At 39.2% G+C, this 22,147-nt stretch overlaps 2 protein-coding genes across 6 annotated transcripts; one reads left to right on the forward strand and one right to left on the reverse strand.

The window, feature by feature from the left end:
- Positions 1 to 4,617: 4,617 nt before the first annotated feature.
- On the forward strand, positions 4,618 to 8,300 carry LOC143879109 (uncharacterized). The gene is made up of 4 exons (XM_077381295.1): positions 4,618 to 4,759; positions 5,199 to 5,266; positions 7,400 to 7,495; positions 7,554 to 8,300. The coding sequence occupies exons 1-4, from the start codon at positions 4,618 to 4,620 to the stop codon at positions 8,073 to 8,075; spliced, it is 828 nt and encodes a 275-aa protein (XP_077237410.1). The 3' UTR covers positions 8,076 to 8,300.
- A 1,503-nt stretch (positions 8,301 to 9,803) lies between these two features.
- On the reverse strand, positions 9,804 to 20,079 carry LOC143880419 (protein IQ-DOMAIN 3-like). Of its 5 annotated transcripts, none has more exons than XM_077383413.1 (7): positions 19,972 to 20,079; positions 19,448 to 19,483; positions 19,122 to 19,228; positions 18,234 to 18,557; positions 17,023 to 17,250; positions 10,982 to 11,101; positions 9,804 to 10,794 (listed from the first exon to the last, which is right to left on the reverse strand). In XM_077383413.1, exons 3-7 carry the CDS (start codon positions 19,194 to 19,196, stop codon positions 10,069 to 10,071), a joined length of 1,473 nt encoding a protein of 490 aa, XP_077239528.1. In that variant the 5' UTR covers positions 19,197 to 19,228; positions 19,448 to 19,483; positions 19,972 to 20,079; the 3' UTR covers positions 9,804 to 10,068. The 5 variants fall into 5 exon arrangements, with proteins under 5 accessions (XP_077239528.1, XP_077239527.1, XP_077239529.1 ...); XM_077383412.1 differs by having other exon boundaries at positions 19,956 to 20,050; XM_077383414.1 differs by lacking the exon at positions 19,972 to 20,079 and adding an exon at positions 19,843 to 19,945.
- Positions 20,080 to 22,147: the final 2,068 nt, after the last annotated feature.

The following is a 22,147-nucleotide window of genomic DNA, read 5'->3' on the forward strand; positions in this document are numbered from 1 at the left end:
TGGAGGTTGTTGCATTACCCTCCACTCGCTTGGACCAGCGGTCCCGTGCAAAGTGTCATCTTTTTCCGCAGTTGTAACATTGGTTATTTTGGCGACGATAGTTCTTATCTTCGGTGTCTCATCCTTGTCGAGCTCCCCCTTGCTGCAATCCCTTTCCTTTCCAACCTTCTTGATATTTTCAATCACCTCCAGTTCTTGATTTCACAGCATTTTTGTTCTTGAATCCTTTTCTCTTGCTAAACAGGGCCTTGTCATCATTTACTGAGGTTGTAGACGTTTGTTTGTCTAAGGCCTCTTGATTGGCTAGTATATTTTCCAACTCTATAAGAGTTGGCTCTTTGGCCCATCCACGGGTCGCCGTAATAAGCCCGTTATATTCTGGCCTCAACCCGTGAATAATTATTCTCCTCATTCGTGCTTCGGAGATGGCATTTGTAGGATCTAATTTTGAAAGTTCTTCACAAATAGATTTAATTTTTGTGAAATATTCACTTACTGTCATATCCTTTTGTGAAGATGATAGGAGTTCGTTCTCCAGCCGCTGGAGCTTAGCATCATTCGTTCGTGCAAAAAGAGCCGCTAGTGTGTCCCAAGCCTCCTTTGGCGTTTTCGCGCTTTAATGTGTTGCAGTAATTCATCTTGAATAGTTACTGTAAGGACGTACATAGCCTTACCAGCCTTAATCTTCCATTTCTTCAACTCGTCAGCAGTGGGTGGTGTGGTGTTTTCGCGCCGACAATATCCCACAGGTCCTGTCCGAGCAGGTAAAATTGTACGCGGACACTCCAATTGTTGTAGTTGTTATCATTGAGCTTCTCCACGCCGTTAGCCGAACCAGAAATATCTGCCATCGTGACTTGGTGATGCCCTGCACTCTACCAAGTAAGCCTGGTCCCAAACCAATAAGCTTCACAGTCCCTGACTGTATAGTTGCAGAACTTCCGGATAGATCGATCCCTGATCGCCTGCTCTGATACCACTTGTTGAAATTTGAGCGATGGAAGAACAAATTTTAAATTGAGAATGTGTGATGAGAGCAAAGTGATTGTGGGTGAGAAACTCTTGAGTGCATTTGAGTGTATACAAGTTGTGTACTTTTGAGCTTTTACATTGAATAAAATTTGTTCTTCCGCCGCTCAAATTTCAACATAGAAATCCTAGCAAGATTGGAGGAAATTTACAAAGAGGAAATCAGAACTATTGAAGATTGAGACCAAGGAGAAAGGAAGGAACTAACGAGGGAACACTGCTATATTTTAGAAAAGGAGATAAAATGGCGACAAAAACTCCGCTTTCTTATGCATGATGGCTTGTGCAAGAAGAAGAATTAATAACATCAATACCATTTAGTACAAGGAGCGATTGATTGAGAACCGTGCAGATGTTGGATCGACAATAATGATGTATTTTAAAAATTAAAAGACAAGACATGAAGGAAAATGCTTGGTGACCCAAATGAATTGCCTTTCTTTCAACACACTTCTCTCAACATGATGGAATGGCTCGAAAGGAAGTTTGGGCTACAGAAAATAAAAAAAGGTAGTGTTTGGCATGAAGGGGATAAAGCAACATGCTCGGATGGATTGCCCGTAGCTTTTACCAAACCTTTTGGGAGGAGATTAAGGAAGATCTATTTGCGGTCCTTGAGGAATTATTCATTAGATGAAAAATTGGGAAGGATTCTAATCCAACATTCATAAGACTGATAGGTATGGAGGGACCATGGAGATTAAAGACAAACCCACAAGTCTCATCCATAGCCTATGTAAAATTATTTCAAAAGTATTGGTGCATCGACTTGAGGAGGTAATGGTCTATGTTATATACTCATATCAAGGTACGTTTGTACATGGAAGGCAAATATTAGGTGTAGTTCTGATTGCAAAAACCATTAAAAAAAAAGAAGTTCTGATTGCAAAAAATTATTGGATTCAAGAAGTCAAGATGGGCTGCCAGGTACCATTTGCAAAATAAACATGGAAAAGGCATACGACCATGTGGATTGAGACTTCATTGATTTCATGTTAGAGAAGATGAGCTTTGGAACTAGATGACATTAGTGGATTAAGTCAAGCTTATCATCAACAACTTTTTTGATCCTTATCAACGGAAAACTAGTGACTTCTTTGGGAGCTCTAGTGGATTAAGACGAGGTTACCCTTTTTCTCCTTTTCTTTTCATTATGGTGGTGGAATCGTTAAGCAAACTTATCAAATGGGGAGAACCCATGGGAAGGGTCAATGGATTTCAAGTCAAAAGGAATGCACAATCAATCACGTTTCTAATTTGATGATGGCATACTTATTTTTTGGAAGCCAGTTGTGAACAGTTGAGGAATATCCAACAAATCTTTAGATGGTTCGAAGTCATTTGAGGCCTAAAGATCAACATTTGGAAAAGCTTGGTTGGAATCAATGTCGACAATGCGACCTTAGTGACCTTTTACCTCCATCCTAGGGTGCATGCAAGGAGAACTCCCAATCACCTTGGCCTACCCTTGGGCTTGAGCATACCAAATCCAACATTTTGGGGGCCCAAATATTGAAAGAATTGAAAAGAAGCTCACCTCTTGGAAGAAGAACTACCTATCTTTTGGAGGAAGGATCACTCTCATAAAGGAGACCCTTTATAACCTACCAATATACTTTATGTCTCTCTTCCATATCCCCTCAATCGAAAAGAAGAATTGAAAAGGATTCAAAGAAATTTCCCGTGGGATGGAAAGAAGGAAAATAAAAGATTTAAGAACCTCATAAAGTGCAAGACAACCTTCAAACCAAGAAGTAAACGGGGAATTGGAATGTGCAACATGAAGATCACAAACTCCACACTATCGGGCAAATGGATTTAGAGATTTGGTGACAAAACGAATGCTTTGTGCCATAAAACCATCGCAAACAAATACACGGTAGGGTCGGGGGATCGAGAGTGTGAGACCCATCTGTATGTAAGGGTTTGGGAGAATGACAGTCCATTTGTAAGTATAGGCCTTTCGTTGATCCCAACATTAGATTTGGGAGGGAGGGAGTTAGATTCTGGGAACACCTCTGGGTAGGAGTATCCTTTGCGCCATGCTCTCCCAAACCCTATTCCTTGTAGTGACACATAGAAGAATCATTGCCACCCTTTTGGGCTGCATCCAAAGGTGAATAAAGAAAAGCTCCTACCCGCAAAACAAAAAACATAAAAGGATATAATTATTAATAGAACTCCTAGGGAGATGGGCGAGAGAGGGGGGGATGGGAAAATTGTTTGGAACCTTAGATTTAGGAGAAATTTGAACCTATTTGAGATTGAGTCCCTAACCTCTTTTCTAGGTCTTCTTGAATATATATATATATATATACACACTAGTACAAAACCCCGTGCGATGCACGTGCCGACAAAGAACTGTACGGACCACATCATAGGTTGATCCAAACCGTCCATGTGATGGAACACAACATCAATAGGTTGTGCCCGTAAAATCATTTCCATAGGCTGATCCTAGCCCTCCAATCTATAAAGGTTTCCATAATTAAAAAAGCATAAAGGAGGGGGGTAGGATTGAAATTATGTGGCTTTAATGGGTGCCTTTGTTAAAAAGCATAAAGGAGGGGGTAGGATTGAAAATATGTGGGTTGAATGGGTGCCTTTGTTAAAAAAAGTCAAAAAAAGTGATGTGGAATTCTCATAGAATTTTGGGAGAAATTCAAATAATTCTCTCCTTTTCTCTTCTGCTATATATATATATATATATACACACCCCCTCCATGATGTTGACAGGAGAATTTGGATGCCGGCCCTAAAGGACTTCTTTTGATCAAATATCTATTCTCCTTTATTTTGGGTTCTCAGTCCAGTCACTAGGGATGGAAAAAAAATTTGGTCATCTCAGCTCCACCTGGTGTGATGGCCTTCATGTCGACGATGGTCAAAAGGAAATCATCAGTTGTGATCACCTCAAAAGGCTAAACCTCCATGGCGTGAGCAGGTGTATTCTTTGTTTGCAGGCTGAGGAATCCAATGGGCATCTCTTCATCCATTGCCCCATATCTTTTCAAGTATGGGGGCCAATCTCTCGCCCTTTGGAATGACATGGACCTTCTAGAATTTCATTAGAGAATTCATTTTTGTATATTCAGACAGAAGGATCATGTGGAAACTTGTACTATTCACAATAATATGGCACTTATGGTTGGAGTGGAAAGATAGCATATTCCAGCATAAAAGCAAGTCCATTGGTAAGATTATCACGAACATAAAGGACTTTCTCACCTAGTTAAAGGAAAAAATGGCTAGTTGAGTGTTTACTACTAGCATGTCTCTTAAGAATTGAAGGTTATCATTTGGGATGTGAAGTCCTCTAAAAAAACCCACCCCTAGATGGTTCCCTCCCCCTTCTGATGTTATGAAAGTGAACTTCGACGATAGCACAAAAGGTAAACTTGGTCTCGTTGGCATTGGAGGAATCTTTAGGGACCATCGAGGTAGGACCCTTAAATGTTTTTCTGGGCCTTATGGCATAGTTGACTCAAACGATGTGGAGGCTAAAGCCCTTCTCACCAGCCTACACATTTTTAAAGAGTCAGTCACTAGAAAGTGCATTGTTGAAGGGGATTCCAAAGTGCTTTTAGCATGGGTGGTTGGAGCTACGGTGGGCCCTTGGAAGGTGCGCACATTATATTGGAAATTGCTGGTCTTTTCATAGTTACCAATCCACAGTTCCAACATAAATGGAGATTGACTAACTCAGGCATTGACGCGTTGGCAAAGCCAGGTGCCAATCATAGCAAGCTAATTATTAGCGATCTTTATCCGATTGCATTTTGTTGTTTTTCTACTGTTTTCTTTGTATTTTTTGTTTGTTTGAGCGACTACTCCCCCTTCTGGACCTCCTGTCCTTTGTTGATTCTGTATTCCTGTTCTTTCCTTGAAATGTAATTATCTTTTTCAAAAAAAAAAAGAATTTTGGCATTGTGATTGCAATTCACTAATAATATTCATTGTGATTGCAATTCACTAATAATATTCAACTCTGACATTCAAAGCTCATTTTTTTAAAGTAATTGTATTTTATTAAAAAAAGGTTATAACCAAAATTACATCCTTGATGACAAGTTGTCCCACAAATGCAATTATAAAAAACATCTCTCCCCTGCATCAGCATCTGCAATAAGGATTCCCCATACTCTTAATAATCCTATCCCCTACAACAGTTATAAGGAAGATGTGTGTCAAGCAGAAAGTAACATTTCTCGATTATGAAGATGAGGAGTGCCCGCAGGTACAATTTCCTCATCTCGCGTGGGCATAGCAGCCGACTGGGATCTGCAAAAGTGATAAATGTGGCTCCTAAATATCTTTGCACCAAACATCAACCTGCAATTCACCACCCGAAATATGGTTTTTACCCTTTAGGTCGGATTCTGATCAGTATTAATGCAGACTTCTTTGGTATGTAGTTATGTACTCCCACTCTATCCAACCCTTCTTTTGCCAACTTGTCCTCACTTTCATTTGCTGGGCTCCTCATATGTTGGATTTGAGGATTCACAATCCAGCTGAAATCCCTAATTTCATCTGTGATTATGGCTAATTGCCATGGGCATTTCGTCTTGTTGGTTGCAAGCAAGGACGTTGGTTGAATAACCTTCGATTATTAAGGGGTCCATTTGATATCCTTGCGGTTAGGGGTGTAAACGAGCCGAGCCGAGCTTGGCCCAGCTCGGCTCGGCTCGGCTCGTTAAGCTCAAAAGCTCGGCTCGGGCTCGAGCTCGGCTCGGCCAGGCTCGTGAGCCTTATCGAGCTTGGCTTATATTAAGGGCAATGATATATTCACACCCCTCATCTTCCCTGGACAGCCCTATCTAGTGTAATTTGACTACTCTTTTTACACCACGGGAGGTGGTCCAAGTAACAAATGGGGTTCCAAAAAAGAAGTGACATATTTTGTCTCCCCCCTTCGCTCCATAGACAACCCTTTTAGTGTATATATTAATATAATATATATATGAGAGAACATTTCCTACACACTTGTGTAGGTAAGTTACCTACACACTACCTTAAAATACAGTGGGGGCCCACATTGTTTGGGTGATCCAAACCATTCATTTGAATGCTCCTCACATAGATAGGGTGTCCACAAAAAATCAGATCCATAGGATCATCCTAACCATTCAAACTATGGAGGCAAAAAAGGGACTAATTTGTGAAGGTTTATACACGTCCATTTTACCTCCAGAAATCGTAGGGTTGGGATGATCCTATGGATCTGATTTTTTGTGGACACCCTATCTATGTGAGGACAATTCAAATGAATTGTTTGGATCACCCAAACAATGTGGGCCCCCACTGTTTTTTAAGGTAATGTGTAGGTAACTTACCTATACAAGTGTGTAGGAAATGTTCTCTCTCTCTCTCTCTCTCTCTATATATATATATATATATATATATATATATATATATATATAAATATATTAAATCCTTAACGAGCCGAGCCTAGCCTAGCTGAGCTTGGCCTAGCTCGGGCTCGGCTCGGCTCATTAAGGATTCGAGCCGAGCTCGAGCGAGCTTCCGAGCCCGAGCCAAAATTGAGACCCTTACCCTGCGGTGGTAATGTGGATTTATGGCTCGAGGATCTATCTCATTTGATATCCCTGCAATTTGATTGAAAGTATTTAATTATATGTTTCCAGAGCGTTTGTGACTTTCTATTTAATATTTAATTCAGGTAAAGAGGATAATATGTGCATTTAGATTATAGTTGATTTATTCCAATAAGTTCCATATCATGTCATTGTTCTATATTTGCTATGTCATCTGCATTTAGAAAATATCAGGTTTTTCTCAGTAGCTTTCTCTTCTATGGAGCAAACCGGGCTTATGCCAAATCCATTTCACATGGTTTTTCTTTATCTGCTCTTATACAACTACAAAATACCAAATCAATTTCTAATTGAAAATTCCTACTGACGTGGTTACCATTGATTGTCATGAATTACAGCAAGCAACTGGTACGTAGATATATGGCTCTTTCTGACTAATATTTGATCAAATTCAACTTCATTTGGTGTGAAAATTGAGTACTATCCTTGTGATATTCTATAAATAAGGAACATATGTGAATGTGCCAGGAGCATCTTCACAATCATTTGGAGCTCTTTCAGAAACTTTGCTTGTAAAATCAAACAAAATTGGTTTTAAAATTTTTATTCAGGAAAATATTTTAACCTCCAAGTGATCCTTGTGATAATTAGTTGTTTCTGGCATGCATCTACTATTTGCAACCTTTGATTTTTTTGTTCTTTTCTCATTCTGCATATTCAGCATGAATTTTGAGAAAATGTCCGTGTCAGCTGATTTATAGGCCGGCTAATGTGGTTCTATGGTATATTACAATTTTTTATTCTTCTATCAGGTCTTCATTCCTGTAGGTTTGCTGGAACACGGGAACACTCCTCCGCTGTTGAACTCCTTCCAAATAGTTATGAGAACTTTGACTCTATCCGCCAGGGTACTCATATAAGATGGGCTTCTCACACTCCACAAGGGAGTAGCACAGAAAGTGACAGCAAATCAGCATTGGACCGCAGAGAGCCAAAAAAATCAATGACGATGGCAAAGATACTGGAGTTGTGTATTATGGGCCAATCTCATCAACCATCAAGAAAGTAAAACTACTCTCCCTCTCCACCTGCTGCCTTTCGGCGTCTCTTGGTCCCGTCATAACCTTCATGACCGGGCCCGGCATGAATATGATTCTTAAAGGTGTCGTTGCTTCTTCTGTCATACTCCTCAGTGCTTCCACCACTGCAGCTCTTCACTGGTTTGTCAGCTCCTATGTTCACAAGCTCAGGTGGCACCCTGGTTCGGATAGCTTTGATGTTGAGATGTTGTCATGGTTGGCGAGATCCATTCCGAAGACAATTAGGTTTTCTGACATTAGGCCGCCACAGACCAACAGGCCTTTTGTAACGTTTAAAGCGGGTAATAACTTTTACTTCATTGATACTGAACACTGTCATAACAAGGCTCTTCTGGAAAGGGTGACCCCTAAGGAACCAACTCATGAGTCTTCATTGAAGAATGCATAATTGAACAGGAAAGGGAGCCATGGATGAATGAGTGCTTCGAAGAAACTATAATGGCCGTCATTGTATATGGATGCCCATCGTTCTTTTGTTGCCGAGGAGTCTTGGACTCAATCTTGTTCACAGCTTGAGAACTTTTAGTGAAGATAAAATATCAAATTTTTATCTCTGTTTCGAAATCAGATATGGAAATATTGCTCTAAATATAAATAAGAGGATTACATAATCTATTTGGTGACTCTGCAACATGTCTCCTCATCGTTGTCAAAACCCATTCCATATATGTTGGTGTATGGAAAAGTGATATTTTCACCCCCATGAATAGCCATTCCACCCCTTCTGTTTTGTCTTTTAGTCAGAGGTTTCTTTAAGTTTTCAAAGGCATGTTATGTTCTTGTATTTATCTGGCTGTTTTAGGGTCAGATTCAGCTTCTCACATTATCAGAGGGTGGGAGTGGCACACATCATCACCAATCAACCCCAACCTTTTCAAGAGCATAGATGGAGAAGATTGATTGTTGAGTGGCTATCATGATCACGCATTTCATGGTTTTGATGGGTTAGATTGGCAAGCAAGTGTGAGAAAAAGAAGGAAGAAGAAGAAAAGGGCGAACAAAAAAAAGTCCAGTTTGTCTCCTATTCTGAGTCCCTAAAGTGACTCAATCTAGTGGATCGTCTCCTATCCATAGACTTTGGTTAAGGGAATGTCATATAGAACAAAAGAAACTCGAGATTTATTGGGAAAAATCTTTTTTAGTCTTATTTGATTTTCGAAGTTCCTGGTTTGCTCAAACCCATGTCACATTGCGAATGGTACGTACGTCGCATGCTAACCTGTTTATAATATGGTTAATAATAATACGTACAAATTATAAAATTAGTGAATTACTAACTACCATGAAAGATAGCCCAATTTTAACATTCAACTTTCTCATTTCCATTCCTGGAATTGTAAATACAGTGATTATAACAGTTTTTTTCCGAGTCTTTCAAAGGGAAATGGAACAGCTGTTCAATGGACCTGTGTAAATCAGAAAGTCTAAAATAGAGTTTTGGAAATTCTAAGCCTAACGTAGCATGATTTATAAATTTTAGGGTCTCTTTTGCAGTAGCAACTTGTGCTCAAGTATAGATGCAAAAATTTGCTGCTCTTTCCAATACAGGTTCTGAATACTGAGGGCTTCTTTGGATACCTCTAAGTTCTCAAGTATAGATATGTACTGCTCTTTCCAATACAGGTTCTCTAAGGGCCTCATTGGATACCTCTATATTTTTATATTTTTTTGTGATGTAAGAAATCTATTGATTAGAAGAACAAACAGCTTTACATAAGTTAGGGAAGAGTCATCTCTCAAAATATATACCCCAGAAACATCTCAAATGCTGCCATCCAACTCCTAAGGCTCTGTCCTCCTTTCCTTAACATTATGGTTTACCAGTTTACCACCATTCTCCTTATATGCTCCCTCTTCAGCCAATTTACCAAAGCTGTGTAAATATTTACCAACGCGAAAGCCTTTCATTGGAGATCATTGAGTACCATCAAATGGGTGCAGAAAATAACAGTTCCCCTACGAATGACCTGAACTATGTAGCAAGGTTGCACGCATTCATACATGCAGCCAAGAAATTCTCTAGATTGAGTATCATCACAAACATGTTTTAATGGTTGGTTTTCATCTTGGAAAATCCACAAAGAGCCAAAAAAGGGAAGAGGTAGATCACAATCAATTGGACAAACCACTGAATTGGGTTCTTATCTGTTTAGAAACATCCACAATCCCAATAACCCAAACAATAATAAAAGGGAAAAATAAGTATCTTTATGTCAAGAATTCAACCCAAATAATTAAAAACAACAAACCTTTCACAAACAAGCCATCAACCCAAATCAATTAAACTACAAATAAGATCAAGCTTTAAAAAATTAAAATAAAACATCACCCCCTTTTCCCCAAACTTTCTACTTGTGTCTGTCCTCTCCTCCTTGGTTTGGCTACCTGCTCCCTCCATTACTCACAGTGTTCTCTGCAAGGACACCACCATCCTTTACAGAATTGCTGTCCACTTTGGGTGGGCCCGAATGTCGTCTTGCCCCTACAGGAGGCAAAGGACTGTACTTCTCCGCTACCGGAAAAGAGAGACGCTTCTTTGCAGACCCTGCCGAGCCTCTATCCAGAGTCTCCATGTTCCCCAATGGACTCTGAAATCGGGATTTTGCCTTTGCGGATTCTGTAGTGGCCATGTAACTTGGGACAGCTGGTGAGCTCGCAAGGCTCTCATCATCCCTCACAGACGACCCTGCAATGCTAAGCCGTCTCTGGCGCTCTGATTGCAAGCTGAACATGCTCCTTGAGTCATCATCTGGGCCCCACGCGCCTCGTGGGCTCCCCATTTTTGCCTTACCAACAATTGATGATGCCTTTGATGGGGGTGTTGAGGGGGACTGATGGGTGGCCGGGCGGCTAGACTTTCGACCCACAGGTGAAGGTTTGTCGGCATTGAGATCCCGACGAGCATAAGCTTTGCTGATTTCTCCTCCAACACTGAGGCTTACACTCTTTACAGATGACTGTGTGTCGTTGAATTCTTTATCTCTTACCGTTCGGCTCTCCCATGGCCGTGCTGCCATCCAACGCTCTAACCAACTCCAACCCCAGTGTGGATTGTTTGGATCCATGAACATTGGGTTCATTGTCCTCGAAGAATTCTTTCCCAACCGCTGAAATAGACCACATTTTCTTCAGTACCATAAATAACAAAGATTGGAGGGCTAAACTGAGAGGGGTCTCATGAATGTTATGAGTCCCACCACATGCAACAATGGGAATGGATGGAATTCAATTTGGGGAAGTAACATTGAAGTGGTACTCCTTAGAAACAAGAAACATAAATATGAATGTGTGTACCTGATGAGAAAATGAATATGCGAGTGCCCTTTCTCTTCTTATAGCAGCCTCTTGCTTGCTCATATGATTTGCTTCAATTTGCTCTTTGGATTGCGCACTATCATCCCATTCGTCTCCCATCTAATACAGAATTATTATCAGTGATCTACTGTGTCAAAAGTTCTATAGATGTCTATGGCAACAAGGAGCAAGATAAGATCATAAAAATGATATTTAACAGGGATAAAAAAAACAGGGAGAAAAAAACACAGGATGAACACAAGATTGCCATAAAAACACTTCTTCGAAACAGAATATCCAACTACACAGGATGAGCAGGTGGATTCATACTCAAGGTTTTAAATTTCGACCGAAATCCGAAATTTCGGGTTTCGATCGAGACAGAAAGAAATTGGGTAACCCCGAAATTTTGGGCCGAAATTTAAGGAATATCTCCAAAAAATCAGCTTTTTAATCATTATTTAATATTATCCCGAAATTTCAGCCGAAATTACAGAAATTTTGGCCGAAATTTCGAGGATTTCAGCCTACATTTGGTACGGGATAAAATATTACTTTATTCAATTTCGATCAATTTTGTCCAAAATTTCGCCGAAATTTCGGTTTCAGTGAGGACCGAAACACATTCCGAAACCGAAATTTAAAACCTTGTTCATACTTCAAAAGATATTGATTAAAATATATTAAAGGCAAAAAAAGTTGACACATTGTTAGCAGATCGTGATAAAAGTTCAAATCACTTTTTTCTCCCTAAAAATCCTCTAGTCAATCATGGACTTTCCTGAGTCAACTCAGTTTTGACCCTGCCAAATCAATCGAAACTTGTTTCAGTCGCCTGGTTAGATACAAAGTTTGTGGATCGATCACGCTGCACGAGTTGGATTTTTAACTAAGCGGGTTCCCATCCAAGGGGTCCAAGTTAAGAATCAATTTGTTATGGGTGTATTATCGCCTAATTGAAAGACAAAAGGTAGAGGTCACAATAAGCTCAAGAGAGTCAAGGCATGAATGTGTGTACACACACAAACACACAAGCAGCACTCAGAATGAAACCAAATACCAAGTGCTGAACCAAACAGGTAATGAAAAGGAGGAGAAGCGAACATGGTGTTTGCAAGAGCTAATACAGATAAAAATTCACAAGATGCCCACCCCCAATAATAGAAGGAAGCGAAAAACAAATTAATGACCATAACATGATAAAATTGCTAGCAGATGCATTTTTATGTTGTATTCTTGAATGAATGAGGAGTCAATAGGTCATCTAACGATTCATTGTTGGGTTTCAAGAATCCTAAGTTGCAGTGTTGCATGGATTCTTTGCTCTTCTAAGCTGAATCCTTGTTGTCACGTTTCGACATGCAACATGCAAATCCTTGTTGTCACGTTTCGACATGCAACATGCAAATCGGACATGGATTTATGTGGGACACATCCGGATTCTTGTCGTAGTCATGTCCTTCACGAAAGTTGTTTTCCTAGCCGAATCTGACACATCGTTGTATCTTTTAAAATGTGAATCCAGTATATTTTCCCTTTAAACATGTTTTTTCTTAACTTTTTTTTAATAAAAACACAACACCCTCTCTTAATAAGAACCCTAGCACCTCGATCCTCCACTCTCACATCAACCCCCTTTCCCTCTTCTTATTCGAATCTCTTAATAAAAACCCTTACGTCTCAACCCCCACCATCAAATTTTAATATATATATATATATATATATATATATATATATATTTTTTTTTTTTAATTTAATAAAAAATACTTTTGGGGGTTTGTTGAATCCGACACTTTGAATCCGTGTCGGATCACAACACGGGAATCCGAATCCAGGCAACATTAGCTATGGGGTGCCATTATTAAGAGCGTCAGTATGGCTTGGATTTTCTCACGTTCAATTAAGAATATCCTTCTTAATTGGTTGGAAGCCTATTTGTAAGTGTCGATAAAATCCTTTGGGGTTTCATCCCTTATGTGATGATTTGACAAATTTGGAAGGAGAGATATAATTGATTTTTCAGGGAAAAGAATAGATATTTGGGCAGAATTATAATGGATATGAAGATTGAGCTTCTCTTGGGTATGAAATAACAAGAAAATCTCGAATTATTCTTCGCAAGAAATCATTAGGAATTAGAATATCATTTGGGAAACTCAACTCAACAAAGCCTTTGTCCCAAACTAGTTGGGGTCGGCTAAATGAATCCTTTAGAAAACTTTCATGAAGAATGTGAAATGAATCTATCCGGCTCTAATCCTGGCTCTAGTTGGGTTCTTCTATGTGGATCATTTTCTTCCATTCTATCCTATCCAAGGTCATGTTCTCTGTTATGTTCCTAGCTATCAAGTCTTTCCTCACTGTTTCTATCCAAGGTCATGTTCTCTGTTATGTTCCCAGCTATCAAGTCTTTCCTCACTGTTTCTACCCAAGTTGTTTTCGGCCTGCCCCTACCTCTTTTTACTCCATCAATTTGGCACGAGTCGCCTCTTCTCACCGGAGCATCCAAAGGCCTACGTTGGATATGTCCAAACCATCTTAAGCGGTGCTCTCTCATCTTCTCCTCAATTGGTGCCACCCCCACCTTTTTACGAATGTCTTAATTTTTAATTCTATCTAACCTGGTGTGACCGCAGATCCATCTAAGCATTCACATTTCCTCTACACTCATCTTATGCACATGCTGCTTCTTGGTGGCCCAACATTCTGAGTCGTACAGCATGATTGGCCTTACAGCTGTCTTATAAAACTTTCCCTTCAACTTGGTAGGGATTTTACGGTCGCACAGAACTCCTGAGGCAAGCTTCCACTTCAACCAACCTGCTCTTATTCTATGGTTAACATCCTCTTCAATCTCTCCTTCCTTATGTAGAATTGAACCAAGATAGCTTAAGATATCCTCTTAGGTACCCCTCCTGTCCAGTCATATTTACTACATCCTCATCCCGCCTCCTTACATTACTAAAGTTGCATTCTGTATATTATGTCTTAGTCCTACTCAGTCTAAAACCTTTGGATCCAAAAGTAGTTCTCCATAACTTTAACTTAGCATTTACTCCTGATTTGGTTTCAACGATTAATACTATGTCACCTGCAAATAACATACACCACGACACCTCATATGGATACTCTTCGTAAGCTCATCCATAACTAACGTAAAAAGATAAGGGCTTAGAGCTGATCCTTGGTGCAGTCCTATTGTAATTGGAAACTCATCCGTGGTTCTGACACTAGTTACTGCTCCATTGTGTACATATCCTTAATCACATCAACATATTTAGTACTAGTAGGCACTTTTTTCCTTTCAAGGACCCACCACATAACATTCCTGGAAATCCTATCATACATAATCAATGAAAACCATATGAAAGTCCTTTTTATTTTTTCGAAATCTCTCCATTAACTGCCTAATTAAGAAGATAGCTTCCATAGTTGATCGTCCGGGTATAAGCCAAACTGATTCTGACACCTTAGTTTCTTTTCTTAGTCTATGCTCAATCACCCTCTCGCAAAGCTTCATGGTGTGACTCATTAGGTTGATTCCCCGGTAATTGGTGCAACTCTGAATATCCTCTTTATTCTTAAAAATAGGTACTAATGTACTCTTCCTCCACTCAGCAGGCATCTTCTCAGTCTTCAAAATATTGTTAAATAATCTAGTTAACCAAACCAAACCCACATCACCCAAGCATCTCCAAGTCTCAATAGGAATATCGTCAGCCCCCCTAGCCTTACCTAATTTCATATTTTTCATAACTACTCTTACCTCTGATGTTCGAATTCTACGAATGGTTTGTTCATCAAAAGCGTTATCAAGTTCTCCCAAATTTGCTATAGGTTCTCTATTAAACAACTTATCGAAGTAACTTCTCTACCTTTCTTTAACCTCGTTTTCTTTTACTAACAATCATTTGGTAAAGAGGTTGGAAAATAGTACCTTTACACAAATGGCCAGCTCTCTCTCGTGGTTGGACCAAGTTAATTTTGTACGACAGCTCTAAAAGGAAGCCAGTCGAGCTGGCGTGGGTGGAGTATTTCATTCCGCTGGCATGGGTGGAGTATTTCATTGCACATTATTTTGGCTTTCTCTGGACCGGTGGGTATATGCAAGTCCAACGAGGCAAAAGCAAGAGCCTTATTTTGTGGTTTAAAGATTTTTTTTTTTTGAAAAATAACAATTTTATTCCATAATAGGGATTACAACCCATAGGGACAAGATGTCCCCCATGAGATTACATAGAAAGGAAAAACCAAAATACACAATCCAAAATCACAGCTATCCCATCGCCTCCGTGGTCACATTCACCGCGATCATTGTGTCCGTCCGGGATACACCCTCTTTCGCTAGGCAATCAGCCATTGTATTTGGCGTGCGTCTCATATGCGATACTTGTGGCCTTATGATCCGTACAATATCACGGATTTCGTCCACAATAGAAGCCAATCTCCACAGCCAAGCACTTTGATTCTTCGCCCATGCAATGACATTGGTCGAGTCACCCTCCACAATTAACGGGCTCAAGTTAATCTTGGTTTAAAGATTTTTGTATTTTCTCTTAGCAAACATCTCATCTTTGGAGGTGATTTAACTAATGTAATATCTTGGGCAAAAGAGGAAAGCAACATGGCCATGGAAATCAACACGTACAATTGCTAAAATATTGGAATTATCCTTCAAGATTAGCCCATCTCATGTGGGATCAACAAATGAACTGGCAGATAAATCGGCAAAAGGAGTCAAAAGGGTCATCCTAGTCATTCGCAGTGCACTACCTTTATAGTCTGTTCAAAATTTGAGTTTCTGGACTGTTGGGCGTTTATGGAAGCACACACGAGTTCATTTTATGCATTTGGAAACACTACTTTTACTGTTTCTCTCCAAGGAGTTGACATTCAAGACTGCAAGATCATTTGGAATCATGGATGTATCTCTGCGTTGCAGGTGTAACTGGGAGTAGGGACACCTTGCCCCTACAAGATTAGATGGGGTTTTCCTTGAAAATTTGAGCAATAAAACTACAGTACTTCTTTGTGGGCCTCGATTGAATCGAGAAATAGGTTTGACAGACAATTATGGTATGAGATTACCATCAATCAGATTGTTTTATGTTAAAGTATAAAAGATAAACAACACCTTTCTCCAATAGCTTAAGCTTTTGGAGAAGTATCAGAGCCAAAGGTCTCAAGTTCAAACCTCCTCGATAGCAAAAATCCAAATGCGATGGTCGGCTCAAAGTGGGACCACATGTGTCACGTGTTTGCCAAGTGGGCCACACGTGCGGGGGAGTGTTAAAGTATAAAAGAAAAACAACGCCTTTCTCCAACAGCTTAAGCTTTTGGAGAAGTTCGTAAGTTAACATTTTCTTTGGGACTCAACAAACAAGGGACTTCAAAAAATGCTAAAACTGGTGAACATAGATACAAGAAAAGCATTCAATGAACTGCAAAGCATATAGGAATTAAGGAGACAGAAGTAAGAATTCAGCCAAACAACAAAGCTAATTAAAGTTTCCCTAAAAAGTCACATATGCACACATGTAGAAAAATGATGCAGTTTTATCATTCATTTCTCTATGAGTTAGGAGAACAAAAAATGGAGTGCAACCATCTAACATATCAGACTTTTGATGAAACTGTAGAACTGTACATTTGCATTAGGAGTAAACATCAGTTGTTCCCCAGTAAGGCCCTATTTGTTTTAGACTTTGAGAACCGATTGTGAGTCCAAAACTGATTATTGGAATAATCAGTTCTCGACTCACAATTGGTTCTCAAAATCCAAACAAACAATGCGGTGAAATAACCAATTACTCCAAAAGCTTAAGCTGTGGAGATGGCGTTGTTTAATGATTTTAATCTTTTATACTTTAACACTCTCCCTCACGTGTGGCCCATTGGGCACATGTAGCCCCTCTTTTGGGTTGGCCATTGCATGTGGATTTTTAATATCAAGGAGGTTTGAACTCAGGACCTTTGCTCTAATACCACGTGAAACAACCAAGTTGGTAGTAGTTTGAGCAACAAAATGTAGGGGCACTTACAGAGGCTCTCAAGGTCTCGAGTTCCTTTTCACGTTTCAGCTGAAGCTGCCTTTGAAGAGCCTGGTTCTCCTCTGACATTCTGATCCTTCGTGTACGGATCTGCGATTGCACTCTAGCCAGTGTCTGCATGCAACGTAGTGTGGTCGTGGCTTGACGCTTGACGGCATGTCCATCTATCAGAGATTTCAACCTAACTAGTCCTCTCAAAGCTCGCAATGCTCTCCTTGCCTGAAAAAAAAACAAAAAGTTGTAGTGATAGATCCAATTCATAAGTCAGGCATTCTTTTTTGGAACATCAGATTGAACTAAGTGTAATAAAAAGTAACTACTCGTACCATGATAAACTCAAAGAATCAGATAGAGTGGGGCCCACTGAAGGGAAAATAAATAAATACAAGAATCATGGATTACAAATTAATAACTATTAACTAGTACTGAAATGTCTAAATCCGATCAACTAACAAATAAAAAAATATAAAACCATTGATAGAAAGTAACTAACACGACAATAATAATGCAAAATAAATAATAACCATCAACGTGTGAAACTGATGGATTGCCATTTTCACCAAAAGAAACCAACTAAAGGACAAATTGATTAGTAGTTCTGACAGGTCTAAAACGGATACCTACCAAAAAAAAAGGTCTAAAACAGATCAACTAACAAACCAAAAAAATAAAAAACTATTAATAGAAAGTAACTATTATTACCATGATAATGCAAAAAAAAAAAAACCAACAATGTGTAAAAGTGAAGAATTAACATTTTCATCAAAGGCGACCAATTTAAGGACCAATTCTCCACTGAAATTTCCAAAAATCTGTCAGAAAAATCACCAATCTTTTTTTTAGAAACCTTACAAAAACCAATGAACTTGTAATTAATTCAATTAAGTTGAGAAAAATATTCATGTAACTGTTCAAGATCTCAAAGCATCACTGATATTTCCAAGTCAAATTGATATTTCTATGAACCATCCCATAAAAAGTCATGACAAATCCCCATCAACAAATTTTCCAGTGGCACAGAAAATATGAAAAAAAATATTGGAAAAGGATAGTTAGAGTGCATTCTCAGTAATAAATAATAAGAAGATAGAAGTGCCTTATCACAAACATTTCCAACCATATTCAAACATATCCATGGAAAAATCCGACTAAACAAGAAAAAAAGGAAAAGAAAGAGAATAAGGATTATATGAGAAACGAACCAGGTATCCTCGAAAGGCCGTTTGAATCTTGATTGCAGCCACTTCTTCTCGTGATTTACCAGAGAAGTGTGACACAGACGTGAGACGAACAACCTCCGCCGCAGCCTGAGCGGCAGCAACGGCAGCCTCGGCCGCGACGGCAGTGGCGATCGCCACAGAGTAAGCATGCTTGTTCTGTTCTTGCTCTGCATCAGTCAATTTCACCTCCTCCGGCGGGATTGGGGGAGGAATCGGGGGAGGTTCGATTGTTTCTAACGAAGAAGAGCAAGGATCGGCGTGTTTCGATTTCCCGAAGCCCCATTTCTTCTTTGATTTACTGGATTTCTAATGAAAAGAGAAAAATATTTCCATAAAAAACACGATGAACATAACAAAATTTAAAAGCCAAATAAATACAAAGAGAGTTCCCTAACATGTTGCATCAGTACGGATACGAGTGTCGGATTCAGTAAACCTCGAAACAAAAGATTCGTGGATTCGTCAAAATATTTTAATTAATTTTGAAATTTTAATTATAGTAAATACTATATTAAAATTTTTAGTAGGTTGAGCAAATATAATGTTTTGTTTTCATATAAAAAATATAAAAAAACACACTTACTATTAGGAAGGATAAACTTAAAACATGAAGTAATTGTAAGGTTGCGGTAGAAGTAAACAGAAAAAAAAAAAAAAAAACAATTATAAGAGACCTAGAAGTGTCTCTGTGAATCCTAAAGAATTGAAATCCGAGACGTGTCCGACACGGATTCTTCGCCCATTCAGAAGAATCCATGTAACATATCTTTGATTTACTGGATTTCTAATCAAAAGGAACAACATTTCCATCAAAATCGCGCTGAACATTACAAAATTAAGAAGCCAAAGAAATACAAAGAGAGTTCTTACATGTTCTTTCTTCTCTTTAGATTCAGGGCTGAAAGCTTTCTTCACTGCAACAAACCAGTTCCCTCTCTTACCCATCTTCTTATCATTCCTCAATCAGATCTTCATACCTAAATAAATGACATTACACAAAAACCCAAATCAGATAAAAAAAAACCTCTTTTTCCTGTATATGAAATCAATCCCATAACATATCAGTGAAAATTTATTGAATTAGAGTCATAGAATTTCAAAAAAGTTAAAAAAAAAATAACCATACAGAAATTTGACAAAGAAAAAGAGGAAAATGGAAAAATTAACTTCTCAAAAGATCCAAATAAAAGAATTACCCATCTTCTTAACATTCCTCAATCAGATCTTGATACCTAAATAAATGACAGTACACAAAAAACCAAATCAGATCAAAAGAGCCTCCTTTCTTGTATATGAAATCAATCCCATAACAAATCAGTACAAATCTATTTAAGCAGAGTGGAAGAATTTAAAAAAGAAAGAAAAAAAATAGCCATACAGAAAATTTGACAAAAAAAGGGAAAAATAACTTGTCAAAAGATCCAAATAAAAGAAGATCTGAAGACATTAAGAGAATGAAAAATAAAAAGTAAATGGAAAAGACAAGCCCCACAAACCAAACAACAAGGCAGGAAAGACCCACGTTCAGAAATTGAAAGATCTTTGACAAAATCACAAACCCATCTCTATTTTTAAAAGTTAGGAACTTTACAAAGATCTGCCGACCAAAAGATGGGGCAAAAACCAGAAACAAAAAAGAGAAAGGACCCTTCAACAAAGCAATAACTCTCTTTCAGATTCAGAAGAAAGAGATAAAATGAATACCAGATGTCAAAATTACCAGATCTCTCTCTCTCTTTCTCAGGCAGAAAAATCACAACTTGGAATTTCTTTGTAAAGGAAAATAAAGACAGATCTTAGCAAAGAAAAATTCAATGATAAGAAACAGCTGGTTTGGGTGGGGCCCACATTGGTGTAGGAAGGTGGAGCCCACTGAATAGTTTTTTTTTTTTTTTTGAAACGTTATATTCCCCCTTTTTTCTCTATTGGGACAGCCCCCTTTAGTGTACAAAAGTTGTCATACTTAGGGGTGCAAGTTTGGCCGTGTCAGCCTTGACCCGCCCTGAGCCCGAACAGGGTCAGGGCTGGATTTTCCATCCCTGAGGGCGGGTCAGGGTTCATTTGTTTTTGACCCTGACTCAGGTCGTGTCGGGTTCTGGGTTAATGCCTCGGGTACCCTGATCCGGCCTGATCCTAAGTTTTCTATTATAGAATTGAACCATCTATGCATGTTCATTTTGCTAATGTTTTCTATTATCTTGGATTGGTGTTTCTTTAGATTATTATTATTAATTGTCTCTGTTGCCATCATGTTGTTGAATTCATATTGTCTTATTTTGTTCCCTTTCTCTGTTTATTGATCATTTAGTTATATATGATAAGTGGTTGCTTTATTTTTGGCTCTTTTAACAGGTATTTGCACTAGGGTCAATTAGGGCCGGCCCGTCCCGGCCCTGCCCAATCAGGGCCAATCAGGGCGGGCCAGGGTCAGCACTGAGCCCTGTAAGGCGGACCATGGGTTGAGGTTTTTCAGCTCTGACTCAAGGTCAGGGCGGGTCAGAGCCGAGATAATGGGATCCAGGGTTGGGCTAGGGTTTTGAAAAACCCGACCCAACCCGACCCTATTGCAGCCCTAGTCGTACTCATAAATACACTAGAAGGGGCTGTCCAAAGTAAGAAAAGAGGACGAATATATCACTTATCCTTTTTTTGGTTGCTTTGACAACAAAACAGAGCTGTCTCTGTTTTTAGTTTCCAATTACTGTAATTACCTTTTCTCTAATACTCTGTTTGAATAATAAAACGATCTGGGCCGTCTAAGTGTTGCAGTGGGCCAAGGTAAGAAAAGCACATCCCCATGAATAAATCTTAACCGTTCGATCTAAGTGACTGGGTGTTCTTTTTTGTCTCTAAGGATGCTGAGGAGGGCGATATTAAATGAATTTAATTCTCAACGGTTAGTTTACAGTAACTGATTTTTTGTGGATTTTAGATGAGAAAAGAAAGAGGAGAGCACGTTTGGCGGAGGTGGTAGTTACAGACTTACAGCCTTACAGGTAACATTTAATCTGGGCCCACGCGTTATGTTAAAACATTATACAATGGGGGCCCACGTGTTATAGTGGAGTCCAACTACTTTGGAAGATCACGTTTGAGATTGAAACTTATTGGGTCCCACATGGGATATGTGTGTGTAATTGAGACCGTTGATCAAGTGGGCCGACATGGCTGATCAAATTGACATCACATCATTAAGATTAAGGGCTACAAAATAACAATGCAAGGATGGATATCCCATTATTAAGATTAACGCATAAGATAATCAGCAGTTTTGATTTTCTTGCTGGACCCTAAACATGGTCTTAGAGACTGAGTGGCCAGGATCATCCGATCCAAATGACAGTGAGCCAGACAAGAGTGGGTGCATCACGCCCACATTTTTTTGGAATATCTAGTAGTATTGCTAATGACACTCCAAACTTTATTAACAACTTTTCTATATTGATGTCAATGGACCGGGGCCAGGACAGGACACGATTAAGATAGGATCCACTCATGTCCTGATCCTCGAGAGAGGATAGACAATATGCCGAACCCTATGACCGATTGCAGGAAATATTTGGAAAAGTTCAGAAAGAAACTTTTTCAGGATTTCTTGCTTTTCCTTTGATTACACATAAAAAAAAGTCACTTAAACCGACACCATTTAATTTTTTTTCCTAGACACCCATATTATTTCCTTTTAAAGAGAAAAGGGTTCCTGTGCTCGAGCGCAGATAGCTTATCTGCGCTCGAGTGCTGGAAGCAGGGGTGGGACCACATTGGGGGGGGGGGGGTGATCCTAAGCATTCATTTGACAGGCCCCCATCATGGATGAGGGTGTACGAAAAATCAGCTCCATTTGACCATCTTAAGGTGTCTAATTGTGAGGGAGAAAATAGACAGATACTGTTTGT

The sequence above is a fragment of the Tasmannia lanceolata genome, unplaced genomic scaffold, assembly GCF_043159265.1.
Source record: "Tasmannia lanceolata isolate RefF3 unplaced genomic scaffold, GAP_Taslan_0.1 ptg000006l, whole genome shotgun sequence".
NCBI lineage: Eukaryota > Viridiplantae > Streptophyta > Magnoliopsida > Canellales > Winteraceae > Tasmannia > Tasmannia lanceolata.